The sequence below is a fragment of the Vicugna pacos genome, chromosome 6, assembly GCF_048564905.1.
Source record: "Vicugna pacos chromosome 6, VicPac4, whole genome shotgun sequence".
Lineage (NCBI taxonomy): Eukaryota > Metazoa > Chordata > Mammalia > Artiodactyla > Camelidae > Vicugna > Vicugna pacos.
This window is the reverse complement of record NC_132992.1, coordinates 93,698,901-93,713,042: the sequence shown is the minus strand read 5'-3', so window position 1 is coordinate 93,713,042 and position 14,142 is coordinate 93,698,901. Positions and strand designations below refer to the sequence as shown.

At 49.4% G+C, this 14,142-nt stretch overlaps 1 protein-coding gene and 1 long non-coding RNA gene across 2 annotated transcripts; one reads left to right on the top strand and one right to left on the bottom strand.

The window, feature by feature from the left end:
• Positions 1-43: 43 nt before the first annotated feature.
• On the bottom strand, positions 44-8,451 carry LOC116281040 (uncharacterized). Its single transcript, XR_012074063.1, has 3 exons — positions 7,997-8,451; positions 3,290-3,421; positions 44-2,450 (listed from the first exon to the last, which is right to left on the bottom strand). It is a non-coding gene; the product is annotated as an uncharacterized lncRNA (long non-coding RNA).
• A 44-nt stretch (positions 8,452-8,495) lies between these two features.
• LOC116281039 (ras-related protein Rap-2a-like) lies at positions 8,496-9,820 on the top strand. The gene has a single exon (XM_031679417.2). It carries the CDS (start codon positions 8,568-8,570, stop codon positions 9,168-9,170), a length of 603 nt encoding a protein of 200 aa, XP_031535277.1. The 5' UTR covers positions 8,496-8,567; the 3' UTR covers positions 9,171-9,820.
• The last annotated feature ends 4,322 nt before the right edge of the window (positions 9,821-14,142 follow it).

The window sequence follows — 14,142 nt, the reverse complement described above, 5'->3', positions numbered from 1 at the left end:
TCCTTACCCTTTCGTCAGGTTTTTTTTTTCAGTTGTTTAGGTCAGAAAATAAACCGGTCCTGATTGTTCCATCTTGACTAGACACGGAAGTCCTCCTGAATCTTTTTATTTTTATTTATTTTTAGTTTTTCTTCCAGTTTCCTTGAGACATAATTGACACAGAGTGCTCTACAAGTTTACAGTGTACAGCGCACTGATTTGACTTAACATACATCGTGAAATGATTATCACAATCAGTTTAGAACATCCATCATCTCATATTGATGCAAAATCAGGGAAATGGAAAAGTTTGTTCTTGTGATGAGAACTGTCACGATTTACTCTTAGCTACTTTCATGTATGACATGCAGCATGTTCATTGCATTTATCATGCTGTACGTTACATCCTTACTGCTCATTTCTTCTATAACTGGAAGTTTGTGCCTTTTGACTGCCTTCATCCAATTTTCTCTCCCCCTACCTGCTACCTCTGCGGCAGGGCGGAGAAAGGAGACGCACCCTTCTGGGCCCTAGGGGAGGACTGGGGTCCTGGGGCGACTCCCTCCCCTAACCCGACAGATGGGCTCCAGTGGGACCCCGGCAGGGGATGCACGAGGAGCTGGGACTTGGGGCTGCGACGCCTGGTCCCGTTCCCCCTCCAGGCTGGATGTCCCGGAACCAGCTCCTTGTTCCAGCCAGGCTCCCTCCAGGCGAGGCAGCTGCTTTGACAGGTCTTGTCTGAGAAGAAGAACTCAAGCGAGACGGGTCCAGTGGGGACAGCAGTGGCGAGTCTCCGTCGATGCCGGGTGCTCACTGTCCACAGGCAGGCTGTCGGGAAGGGAGCTCAGGAGCCACCCGCAGCCCCCCAGTGGGAGCTGGCGCCATGAGGGTGGACTGGAACCGGACCAGGCTGAGGCACGAGGTCAGTCATTGTCTCTGACCTCGGTAACGTCGTATTCTGCTGAAAGCCAGTTATTTAGTATCATATTTTTCTCATATCTCTCACCTATTTTTTGTTTTTAAAACATGACTTTGCGGGTTTTTGTTTGTTTGTTTTGGGGGGGAGGTAATGAGGTTTGTTTATTTATTTAATTCTTTAAATGGCGGTGCGGGGGATTGAACCCAGGACCTCGTGCATGCTAAGCACGTGCGACCACTGAGCTGTCTCCTCCCCCTGTCTTACGTCTCCGATCTGGTAATCCTGCTGCCTGGGAATTAGACTGAGCTGGCTCTGGCTTGCGGCAACTTGTCCTCTTACCTGTTCTGAGACTTTGGACGATGAGCTTTATCCAAGGGGATCACGGGAGACCCCGGCTGAAGGTACATCCTTCCAGAGAAGTTGCCTTGTATTGCTTCTGGGATCTTTAAGGAACTAGCAGCCTGGACCCCTTAATTTCTCAGCATGCTGTTTCCAGGACCTCAAAAGGATGTTCAGTTTGAATCCCCCACCCGCTGTCCTGGTCCCAACTCCTCCCAGGCCTGGGCCCTTGTTACAAACCTTAGGGAAGATCTTTTATTTTTCGTCCTAGAAGAGCCCTGGAGAGGAAAATTTCTTTCTCCTCTCCTGTTGCTGATGGTTTGAAAATGTTTGAATTCATTCATTCACTAAAGAGGTGAGCCTTCTAGGCTGCACACTTTGTGTGGGAGTCTCAGTTCCAACTGGGAACTTTCTAAAGGCTCACCATCTTGTCTGTCATTGACGCCCGGAGCTCTTGGTTACCAAGACTGCAAATTCCCCAGGGCGGGGTGGGGGGGGGTGGCTTTCCCGCTTTGGTTTTCAGCGACTTCTTTGTTTGGGGCAGTTCCTCTTCCCCATTGTCGCAACTCCGCAGTGAAGGATTTCACAATAGTTCACTCAGAATTGCTGGTCTCAGCAGATTTTTCCGCCAGCCATCTGAACTACTTCACTGCAGAAGAGGGACTGTCCACTCCTGCTTTGCACTGGCTGTGTCCACATTGTTTTCTCCAGTCAGCAGACTGCCCAGGATGTTTGCAGTAGTCCCAGTGGTCATCACAGGCCTCCTCTGTTTGCTACTCCCGGGAGGTTCATACAGTTGTTCCCCACAGATGCCAGCAGCAGCTGCTTCCTTCCCGGGAATGCTGGCCCTCTCTGGGCCTAGTGCTACTGAGACCCCGGCTCCTCCCAGCGGGGTGGAGGCTCGGAGGGCAGAGGGATTCTCTCTGGGCCCAAGGCCAAAGGCTCAGAGACGTGAAGGGCTCCCAGGCAGCACAGACTCACATAAAAGACCAGGGCAGGCCAGGAGTTTGGGAAATGGGCACCTGGAACATGGCGTGAGTTTTACCACCTGAAATTCTCTGCCGTGAGTTTCCAGGGGCTGCTCCCCCTGGGCGTGGCCTGTAGAGCTGCCGAGTTGCCCACCACTGGGCAGGTGAGTCCAGATGTGGGGTTTAGGGTTAGGAAAGTCACTGGTGCAACCTGCTCAAGTCATCTGCTCTGACCCAGACATCACCTGTGACAAGATGATAATTTTATATACATGTTCTTTTATATATGTACACATACATATACATGTTATTGAGTCCCCTTTGTCATACCCCTCAGGTGTCTGGGTTGGTCTTGGGCAAGAATAATGAGATGTCCCTCACTGGGCTCCTTCACATCCTACAGTAACACCATCTTATTCTATTACGCTATACAGCCTTTTGGGTGCAAACAGCCTCAACAAGCAATTAGCAAATTAATTTCATGAGTATACTGAGAAAATAGTATACCAGGATAAATTGGGGTTCAGCTCAGAAAAGCAAGGATTTACTCAACCATTCAACAAATATGGTCAGTTTTGCCACGACGTATCATAAGCATTCCTCAAATTCAAGGTGCCATGCATAACTGCACAATAAAAACCACAGGGCTTACGGGGGAAATGGGGTTGGGGCAGGACACTCAAAATACTTCATCAGTGATACATTGTTTAAAAAGATAAAAACCTGGTAAAAAAAATAGGTTCGCACAATTGTATATGTTAAATTGTTTTTTAAAAATACGTAGACACTACAAGAAATACGGTACTTTCTCTGCAAAGGCCTGAAGTTCGCTTGTAGAAGTTGCCATCGGAAAGGTTGCAGCTCATGAGATATTGTCAGGTGGTTAGAAAGCCGGAACAGCGGTGTGGATGGGGGTGGCTCAGAACAGAGGTTACCAGGTAGCCGGGAGACTTTTGGGGTGCGTGTGTGCGCGTGAAACACACCTCAGTTCAGCTGGTGGAGTTTTCTGTGTTCACCTAGTATTTCTCATAAACAAAATCACACAAAAGGCAGAACTCACGTTATGCTCGAATTGTTCAATTACCTTGGAACAAACTCACATGTTCAAAGGGAGCGTCACGGCAGAGCTGCAGAGGTGGTGGTCCCTGCCGTGTGGGAGGCGCTCTCCTGGTCATCGAAGACAGCACGTACTGTCTCTGCCCTCCTGGGAATTGCGCTGCGATGAGGGAAACAGCCACCAACAAACAATCTCATATGTTATAATTTGCGTATCGCCCCCTGTTCATACGTTGAGACCTGACCCTCCACGGTGCTGGTGTTTGGAGGCGGGGCCTTTCGGAGGTGATTAGGTACTGGGAGTGGAGCCCCACGGATGGGATTAGTGTTCTTATAAAAGAGACCGCACAGAGCCTCCTGTCCCTTCCATCACGTGAGCACACAGTGAGAAGATAACTGTGTACGAACCAGGAAGCGTCTCCCACCAGATGCCGAGTCTGCTGGCGCCTTGATCTTAGCCTCCCCAGCCTCCAGAAGTGTGAGATCCATGCATTTTTGTTTAAGTCACCCACAGTAGCCCAAACGAACCAAGGTGCCAGGACAGTAAGTGATGGGCTCCTGGTGGATGGAATCACATCCCCCCAAATTCTTGTGTTGAAGTCCTAGCCCTCTTACAGGTTGATGTGTTGGTTTCTCATTTCTGCCTTAACAAAGCCCCGCAGACTGGGCGGCTTACACAGAAATTTAGCATCTCACAGTCTGGCGGCCAGAAGTCTGAGATAAAAATGTGTTGGCAGGGGTCATTCCTTCTGTGGGTTGTGAGGAAGAATTCATTCCATGCCTCTCCCTTAGTTTCTTGTGATTTGCCAACAACCTGTGTCATTCTTTGGTTTGTACAAACACCACCCCAATCTCTGCCTTCCTCTTCATGGGGCGTTCTCCCTGCGTGTGTGTGTGTCTGTGTCCAAATCGCCCCTTTTGTCAGGGCACTAGTTATACTGGGTTAGGGCTCACCCTATGCCAGTGGGACTTCATCTGAACTAATTACTTCTGCCGTGTCTCTATTTACAAATAAGGTCACATTCTTAGGTACTGAAGGCTAGGAATTCAACACATGAACTTGAGGGATACAGTTCCACCTATAACAGCTGGTAAGGGAAGATCCCTTTAAGTAAGGGACACTTGAGCAAGGGATTTGAATAAAATGAGGGAGTGAGCCACGCAGACTTCTGAGGTAACTGCATTCCCGGAGGAGGGGACAACCGATGGGAAGGTCCTGAGGTGGAAAACAGACTGGCCTGCCCAAGGAACAGGCCATTGTGTCTAGAAGGTGGCAAGGAGAAGAGTGGTAAGAGATCAAGTGAGAAACAAAATGATTCATCAATAGGAAATCCATTGACTAACCATCATCCAATTAACAAGATTAAAGGAGAAAAACCTTGTGAATTTATCAGAGATCAAAAAATGAAACAAAACAGTGCTCTCTTTGGCAGCACACATACTAAAATTGGAACAAAACAAAACAAAACAAACAAACAAAAAACCCAGGAGACGTTCCCAATAAAAACCCTCACGTATAAGCAGACAAAAACTCCCTCTTGTAATAAAGAATAGTGGTTAGAGAACAAAAGTATACGTCGTATTAGTGGTGTGCTATAAAGACATTTCTGTTAGTCAGAAGAGAGGGGTGCCAGCTATTACCTCTTTGGTTCAATAGTGTTAATTTTGGAGAGTCCAGTTAAAGCAATAAGACAAGAAAAGGAAATAAGCAGTATACTCATCACTGTTTGCAGAGAAATGCTCCTACATGTCCCCTCTCCCCAAATGAGGTGTTTTCAAACTATTAGAACTGAGTCAGTCATGTTTTAAGCCCTAAACTCAGATACTCTGGGTCCACATTTTTGCTCTAGTCATGGCTACAGCAACTGGCTGGTCGTGCAGATACAGCCTGGCTGCCACTTGTCTCAGCTGCGCTGCACGCCCCTTGCTCTCTACTGCTGCTGCTTGGGATGCTTCTGGAGCTCACTCAGCCTGCCTGGCACATGGGCACGCCTGGAAGAGTGTGGGAGTTTGCAGGGCAACCCCGGAACGATGAGGGATGGGTGCCAGTGGACACAGGCTCCCCTCACTTCTGTGCATCTGGGTACAAGGCTGATGTTCATTCCACACTGTTCCTCAAGAGTACTCTCACAGCAGTGGTAACTCAGGAATGCACCTGGCATGGGATTCCTCCCCCCTTCCCTGCTTCTCTCTTCCAGGACCCCCATTCGTGATCCCTGTAATCACTTCCAAATATCAACAATTTGCCCACAAGACCATGTCCCATGTCATAAGCTCTGTTTTTAACGTCATAATGACCCACCAAGTGTGGATGAGGATGCGGTACAGGTGGAAGCTGAAGGATGAGCTTATATGGTAGCGGTGGCACTTTAATTGCATTGAGGCAGTGGTAATAAGAAGGATGGTGGGGTTGGCTGACTTTTGTTAATGGCTTTAAAAGCCTCAAATAATACTGACAGGCTCAAACCAGCCAACTATCAATTTAAAGCACTCTGTGAATGTCCGGCAGCCTCATGGCAACCTGAAGAAACCCTTATCTCCTGCAGGCACAGGGCATTTTATGATGAAATTCCTACTCAGGGTTATTCACATCTCTGAATAATGTTGGTTTTATTTCTCTCTTCAGCCATGTTTAATCTCTTGTTTAACCTATCAATGGGTGTTTATGTTAATTCAAATAGTACATTATTATAGTCTACATTTCTAGAAGATTTTTTTTTCTTTTTGGGGGGAGGAGAATCTCTTTCAATTACTTGACCATAGTTTATAGTCTCTTGTTCCTTGCTCATATTTTTAAGCCTTTCTTTTATTTCTTTAAATACATTCAACTTAATTATATTGTATGTCTGATTAACGCCAATAGCTGCAGTTTTCTGGATGTGATTTTATCGTCTGGTGTTTCCAGAGTGATTTTTTTTCCTTGTGTGTTTTGTGACTTTTTTTTGACAGTGAGTTGCCTATGTTCCCTCAAAAGTTATCTGTGGGAAGTTGTTGGCTTGAACTTGCATTTCTCTAGAGAATATTTGCAATTACCCTTTTTAAAAAATTGATTTTTAGTTTTGCTATTTTGCAGTTAGAGAATAAGTTTTGTAAGATTTCTCTATTTAGAAATCAAGTTGTCTGTTGCATGAAATATATGATTAATACTATACATTAAGGATGTTCTGTGCACTGTTTATAGAAAGGCATGTTCTGTGGATGTATCTTATTGTCACTTAAACTTCATCTCTGTGTCTAGGCTGTCAGGGAGGCAGGAAATTCCAGCTCAGTCAGTATTGGGGTCCTGCCCCCTCCAGGGCTGCCGCAGAATGAGGCAGGTTCAGTGGTACTGAGACAAGAGGGAAGGGGGCAGGGCACAGCCATTCAATTAACACCAAAATTGTGGAAGATTTAACTCCTAGTTGGTCTTGAGGCTCAAGATGGTGGGAGATTTGACTTCCAGTAGAACTTGAGCTCCATTATATGCTCATTGTAATATATTAGCATGGTGAATAACATGCCCGCAGGCACCATGACAGTCCCAAGGCTAGCCACAAAAGGTCAAAGTAGACAGTGGCCCAATTCCTGGGAATCCCAGACCCCTTCCCCAGGGCAGTTGGAATAATCCTCCCACTTGTAGGCGTGGGAAGCTACCGAGCCGATAAAAGCTGGCGACACCACACCTCGTGGGCTCTCTTGCTCCCTCGTCTTCGGAGACAGCCCACACTCTGCCTACGGAGTGTGTACCTACTTTTACTTTAACCTGAGCACCCAACCCCCACACCTCGTGGCCTTTCTCTCACCTTCTGAAACAGCCTACAGTCTATGCAGTATGTATATCTCTAAATAAATCTACTTTTACTCAACTGTGGCTCACTCTTGAATTCTTTCCTGCGTGAAGCCAAGGACCCACACTTGGTGGGGCACGCCCCAAGGGCTCGACTGAGGCCTGGGACACGTCCCTCCTTACGCCGCACACCGTTTTCCTGCATCCGTGTCCCAGACATCATCAGGGCAGTATCTCTCCTTCCAACCCAGGCCTGCAGGTCCCCGGAAGTTCTAGGCACCTGCTAGTGCCTGAAACAGTGAGTGGAGTTTACTCTAGTGGACCATCCCAGGACCTTCTGTCCAGCCCCGACTCTCCCACTACACAGCCTTATTCCTCTGAAACCAAGGAGCAGCAAGAAGGTCATGTGCCTGGAGAGGAGAAGCCTGAGGGACACTGGGACGGAGGAGTCAGACCGAGTGAGCCCCTTTATAAACAGGGTGACCCCAAAGCTGTCCCCAGGGCTCTCCTAGTTCTGGCCTGCTGCTGGGTGCATGGGTACACGATTTCATTGTCCGTGTTGGGACAGTGAGTTAGGTGGTTACTCTAGTCTTAGGTAAACAAGACACAACAGAAGGTCAGGGAGGGTTTAAGTAGGGGAGTGAAAGGTGATTTACACTTTACCAAGCTTCCCTGCACTCTGCTCAGTGACAAGAGGGGGCTGGAGGGGCCCCAAGTGAGGCAGGGGCATGAGAGACCCCAGGCACAGAATGGGTACCAGGAGGGAGTAACTTGGGACCTTGGGCCTGAGGCTCCCTCACAAGTTCCCCCACCTCGGGGGTCCTCCTTGCCTGGAAAGGGGCCTCAGCTGCGGAGCCCGGCCAGGCCTGACCTTAAGTGAGGCCAGCCTGGCTTCTGGCCACTAGACTGGGTCTGAAATGGTGGAGAAATCCTCCTAGTTCCCGGTTGACGTGGAAGGGATCAGGTTACCTTCGGGTGCCGCAGACAGAAGGCTCTCTCCTAGGACGGGGGAGCGGGGAGCAGGGACTGATGGAGGGGCCCCAGCTGGCCGTCGGTGGGGTGCGGGGGCGGGGCGGGCGGCAGGAAGCAGGGCCTGGCAGCTCCGGGACCTATCGGAGAGGGAGGCCTGGGACGTGGAGATGGTGGGTAAGGCCGGCGCCAGACCGTCAGGGCCAGGGGCGGAGCAGACGCTGGGGAGGGCGCGGGAACTAGACGCCGGGAGAGGGGCGCGCGGGCCGAGACTCCCGGGGCTCGCGTCTTGGCGGCGGGGCGGGTGACCCCTGAGCCGCACGGCGCAGATCGGGGCTGGGCGGGGGCAGGGCTGGGCGCGAGGGAGGACGCCCACCCTGGCCCCGCGCCGGATCCCCGGGGTCCCTCCCGCCTTGCCTTTCCTCCCCGCCCCGCGCCCCCCTCGCTCCTCCCTCCCCGCCCCTCCTCCCCCGGTCCCCCGCCCCCCGCCCCCGGCCGTCCCGGCAGCCCCGGCAGCCCGGCCCCCGCCTCCGCGCGCCATTCCTGCGCGTCCCGCCTGCCGCGCCTGGCCATGGCCGGCCTGGGGCCGCGACCCGCCAAGGGCTACCGGGTGGTGCTGCTCGGGAGCGTGGCGGTGGGCAAGACGGCGCTCGCCACGCAGTTCGCCTGCGGCAGCTTCCCGGAGCAGTGCGAGCCGTCGGTGGAGGAGCTCTTCAGCAAGGTGATCGAGGTGAACGCGGCGCCCGCCCTGCTGGAGATCGTGGACACGGTGGGCGCCGAGCACCTGGTCACCCTCAAGGACCTGTACATCAAGAACAGCGACGGCTTCGTGGTGCTCTACAGCGTGTGCAGCGAGGCCTCCTTCGAGGCGGTGCGGCCGCTGCGGGAGCGCATGGGCCGGCTGCGGGGGCCCAAGGCCGTGCCGCTGGTGCTGGTGGGCACCAAGGCCGACCTGGACGCCCAGCGCCAGGTGCTGACGGCGCAGGGCCGTGCGCTGGCCCGCGAGTGGCGGTGCCCGTTCCTGGAGGTCACGGCCAAGAGCAAACTGATGGTGGACCAGGTGTTTACGCAGGTGGTGCGCGAGATGGAGGCCCTGGCGCCGCCCGAGGAGGAGGTCCCGGCAATCCCCACGAACGCCCAGGATACGTGGCCATCGGAAAGATTCATCGGCTGATATCCAGCGGTTCCTGCTTCATTTGTTCCCCGCTTTTCGTGATTTCTGAAGCTCACTATTCCTACTCTGCCTTTTAAAAGAAAGTTATCCAGCGGCAAACGACAGGTTACTTCTATATACTGACTCAAACCAGTGCTTCCGACTGCCCACAGAGCCTCTAAAGTCGTTGTTGAAAACTTTGCGACTTTGTTTACCTCCGACAGTGCTAGAAGAAGAAACCAAAAATCGATTTTCCCCCGTATGGAGAGAGTACTGCCCTGTTTTTCAGACGGAATTTGTCATAGGGATTGGTTGTTTGTTTTTGTTTTTGTTTTTGTTTGGATAATTACAACTTCAAATGTCATCTGACATTTGAAATCAGTGAACATGAACTACAGTTTAAGCTTTCGACTTCATGAGGCTTTCATGTGTTTGCCTCTCATTTACAGCCTTGAATTGTAGTAGTAATATTTTCCTCTCTGCGTATGTCTAAATATAGTGATGGCATACATAGCATGGTTTGAAGGGGATACCGGGGTACCCTGGGAGCGAAAAAATCAACTGTGTATGCACACGAAGATAGCTCAGCTCTGCCTTCAGTTCTGTAACTGACGTCTAGTCGATTTCTGCAGCTGTAAACTGAGTGAAAATAAAATAACTTTAGAAGTTGATAGTTTTTAATATTTGTCTTTCTAACACCTAGAGCTGTAATTCCCAAAGTTTCCATACACGATCTCTTTGCTCTTCAGTTATTCTCCGGGAAACAAGTTAGTAACTAGAGTGAAAACAGTATCACATCTTTTCGTGTTTCTGCAGACGTGCTTCAACACCTGGTGTGTTCTCTTGTTGGTCGCCAGAGCTGGATATGTTGTCTGAATGCCTGTCTAGTTCGGCAGTCACATGGGTACAGAAATAGAAGCAGAACGTGAAGGCTTGCTTTATATAGTTTTCACACAGTGATCAAGAGACTTTTCTTGTACTGGTTTAAAACTATGATTGTTTTCTGATTTTAAAATTTTGTCTCTGATACAAGTTGCTTGTGCTTGTTTGCACAAGTTAACAATTTTACCTCGACCACTGAAACAGGTTTTTCAAATTTAGGAACCTGACTTAGCCATTTGAACAGCCTTTTAAAAAAACAGACAAAGATCTGTGCCCGTAATCTGAAATAATTTTGTTAAAGGAAACTTATCTAGAACGTGATGGTTATACAAGGCTCTGGGAGTTTTACTTACATTGTATGTGATATTTAAATAGAAGAATGGATTTTAAAGCAAAAAATGTACTTTAGAACCTAACAGTGCCGGACAGCCAATTTGCCCCACAGGAGAGGGCTAGGCTGGGACCTCCCCTGCTTTTTATCCCTTTCTCTCTCCCCTGGACATTGGGGGCAGGGGCAGCTGGGGTGCTTAGTTTTAAAGCCTTGAAACCCAGCTCACTCCCTGCTCTCTTCTGACCCTGTCTCCTGGGGTCACTCCTCCTGGCAGTGTTATCTCACACCCTCTTCCGGGACCATCATTTCTTTAAGGGGACATTTCAAACAGGGAGGAGGGGAAGGTGCCCTGGGGGGATGGGCAGGCGGGAAGCATCTCTGGCCTCAGCTGTCTTTGTCCAAAGCTGCCCCCTCCTCCTGCTAAAGCAGAAGGAAAAACCCAAGGCTGTTCCCTGACTGGGTGTGGAGGGTCTGGGCTGTGCAGAGCGCACAGGGTCCATGAACAGCATCCCTTCCCCAGACATAAGAGCTGGGCCTCAAGGACTGCAAGGTGGGGACCCCCCCTCACCCTGCCTGCCCTGCTTGCCCCCACCCCCCTTTGAAAAACATCATTTTTTAAACTCTATTTTGGGGGGGGAGTTAATTAGGTTTGTCTATTTATTGTTTATTGTTAATGGAGTTACTGGGCATTGAACCCAGGGCTTTATACATGCTAAGCATGTGCTCTACCACTAAGCTATACCCTCCTCTCTGCCCTGCCTTGCTGAGGCCTCCAGGGAGGTTTTGTGTCCCTGGATCCCAGGCCCTCTGGATATCAGGCCTGATGCAGGAAAAAATTCACAAAAAGCCATCTCTCCCTTTAAATTACTGGAACCACCTCAGACTACAACTTACATCCAAGTGTTGGCTAAGAGCCCGGGGCTGTTCCAGGCTGACTGGTCAACACGGGGAATGATCACACCAACGTGATCAGCTCTTGTGACCTCAGGAATGTGTATAAAGCAGTTTTCTGGGTGTATGCATGCGCGTGCGCGCGCACGCGCACACACACACACACACACACACACACAATTAAAGACCTATGCACTGGATTTTCTTTCTCATTTCTAACTTACATATGTTACTTACAAGTTGCCTGCAGTCCCCCTGGCCTCAAGTGAGGCCTAAGTAACTTGAAAGTGAATTTGCAAGTGACCAGTGTGACCACTTGTCAGGGTGCCCTGGTATCTGGAGCACGTGCCCAGGTGGGGGACCCGTGAAACTGGCAGTCCAACTTGTTAGCTCCCAAGTGGTATTCAGACCTCAAGCTCTTCGCAGTCAGACACTGTTGTAAGATGTGTGCAGGCTCAGCACAACTGGGGAATGTGGAACTGGTTTCCAAAGAGGTTGGAACGTTCACATACCCACAAGCAGGGTGAGCACTCCTGATTCTCCAGCGCTCTGCAACTCGGGGCACGGGCAGATCTTTTTCTTGCCAATGTGTTGTGGTTTCAGTTTGTGTTATTCAGATCACTGGTGATGTTGAGAATTCTTTTGGAGGGTTTTCAATGACTTTTGATTTCCTCTTCTGTGAAATGCCTGCTCTATTTGTCCCCTTTAAAAAAATTTTTTTTGAACTATAGTCAGTTACAACGTGTCAGTTTCTGGTGTACAGCACAATGTCCCAGCCATGCGTATACATACATATATTCATTTTCATATTCTTTTTCATTATAGGTTATTATAAGATATTGAATATAGTTCCCCACCCTATACAGAAGAAACTTGTTTTTTTAAATCTATTTTTATATATAGTGGTTAACATTTGCAAATCTCAAACTCCCAAATTTATCCCTTCCTGCCCCCTTTCCCTGGTAACCATAAGTTGTTTACTATGTCTGTGAGTCTGTTTCTTTTGAAGATGAGTTCATTAGTGTCCGCTTGCCCCCTTTTAAAATTGTGTGATCTGACCTTTTCTTCCTGGTTCTTGGAGGTGTTACCAGAGAGTAGGTTCTTGTCTCAGGAAGAATTCAGAGTGGAGGCACAGAAGTCAGGAAAGTAAAGTAGGGATTTATTAAGCAATAGTATGGTATCAAAGCAAGAGTGGGTAAATTCAGATGCTTGTCTGTGGTGAGTTTCTTTGGCAAGCTGGTTTTATGGGGTGTAAAGGTGAGTGGGCGGAATATCCCCTGGGGAGGGAGGGGTCATATTTCCTGATTTGCATACTAGCTCCACCTTCCCGAGGGGAGGAGGGATTTTTGTCCTCATTTAGTCTGGATCAGATGCATCATGGTGTGGGTGCATGATGGGTACTTCTTATCTGCAGGGCTAATTTTATTGTAATGAGCATATAATGAGGCTCAAGGTCTCCTGGAAGTCAAATCTTCCACCAACTTGGGCCTAGTTGGTTCTAACCAGCTTATGTCCTATCCTCAATGGCTGTCATTCTTTTAATGGTCGTGCCCTGCCCCCTTCCCTCCTGTCTCAGAGGTCTTACTCTACTCTGTGGTAGGCAGCCTCTGAGATGCCCCCAATGATGCCCACCTCCTGGTACTCTCGCCCTCATGTGAGGCCCTCCTTTCGAGTCCAGGCAGGACCTAGTGACTCTCATCTAAGGGATGTAATGTGACAAGAGTGATGGGATGTCCCTCCCAGATTATGTTCCAGATGCACGGATTTCTGTCTTGCTCATCCACTCTGTCTCTCTCTCGGAGCCCTCGTTCTGGGAAAAGCAAGCTACTGTGTTGTGACTAGCCCAGTGGAGAGGGGCACATGGCAAGGGGCTGACGTCTCTAGCCAGCAGCTAGGAGGGTCTGAGACCCGCCAGCAGCCTCATGAGTGAGCTTGGGAGGGGGAATCTTTCCCACTTGAGCTTTGAGATGATGGCGACCCCAGCTGACCCCTTGCTGCAGCCTGTGGGAGACCTTGAGCAGAGGGCCCACCCATGCCACACCAGGGCTCCTGACCCACAGGAACTACAGATGATGAACACTTATTGTTTCGCACCACTAAGTGTTAAGGTGATTTGTTACGTACCAATAGGTAACTAACACAGCTTTGTGGTACCTAGAAGTGGGGTGCTGACACAAATACCTAAAAACACAGGAGTAGCCTTGGAATCAGGCTGTGGGTTGGGGCCAGAAGGATTCTGAGGAGTGTTAGATAAAAGCTAAATAACCGTGGACAGACCATTTGTGAAAAGCTGGACTTTGAGGATGCTACCAGTGAGCGTTCCAAAGGAGGTAAAGAACAGGGGTTCTTGTTACATAATATTTCTGAAAAACTGGCCTCTGTACCCCAGTAGCCAAATTGAGAGGCAGAGGCAGAGTTTTGGGAGGAGAGAAAAGATCAGCTTTACTGCTTTGCCTGGCAAAGGGAGTCACAGCAGGTTAGTGCCTTAAGGACTGTGAGCCATCTTGGGGTAGGGGTCCTGGGGTTTTATAGAAAAATGGGAAGAGGAGGGTGATAGCAATCAGTGTGTGAGCAGGGGCTACCTTCCGTTCATCTTGGCAAGAACTTGTTGATATGGAGGAATTTAGGAGGGTCTGCCCATTTTCTTGAGGTTCTGTCCGTGACCTCCTTTCAAGACCTCTAGGGTAAAAGGGTAAGTTATTCTAAGAAAAGAATGCAAGGGGAGGGAACTAGCTCAGTGGGAGAGCACATGCTTAGCATGCACAAGATCCTGAGTTCAATCCCCAGCACCTCCATAAAAAACAAAAACAAAAACAAAAACATAAAAACCCTGCCTAACACAACCCCCACAAAAGGCAAAAACAAATAAAAATAGAGCCATTTAAAAAG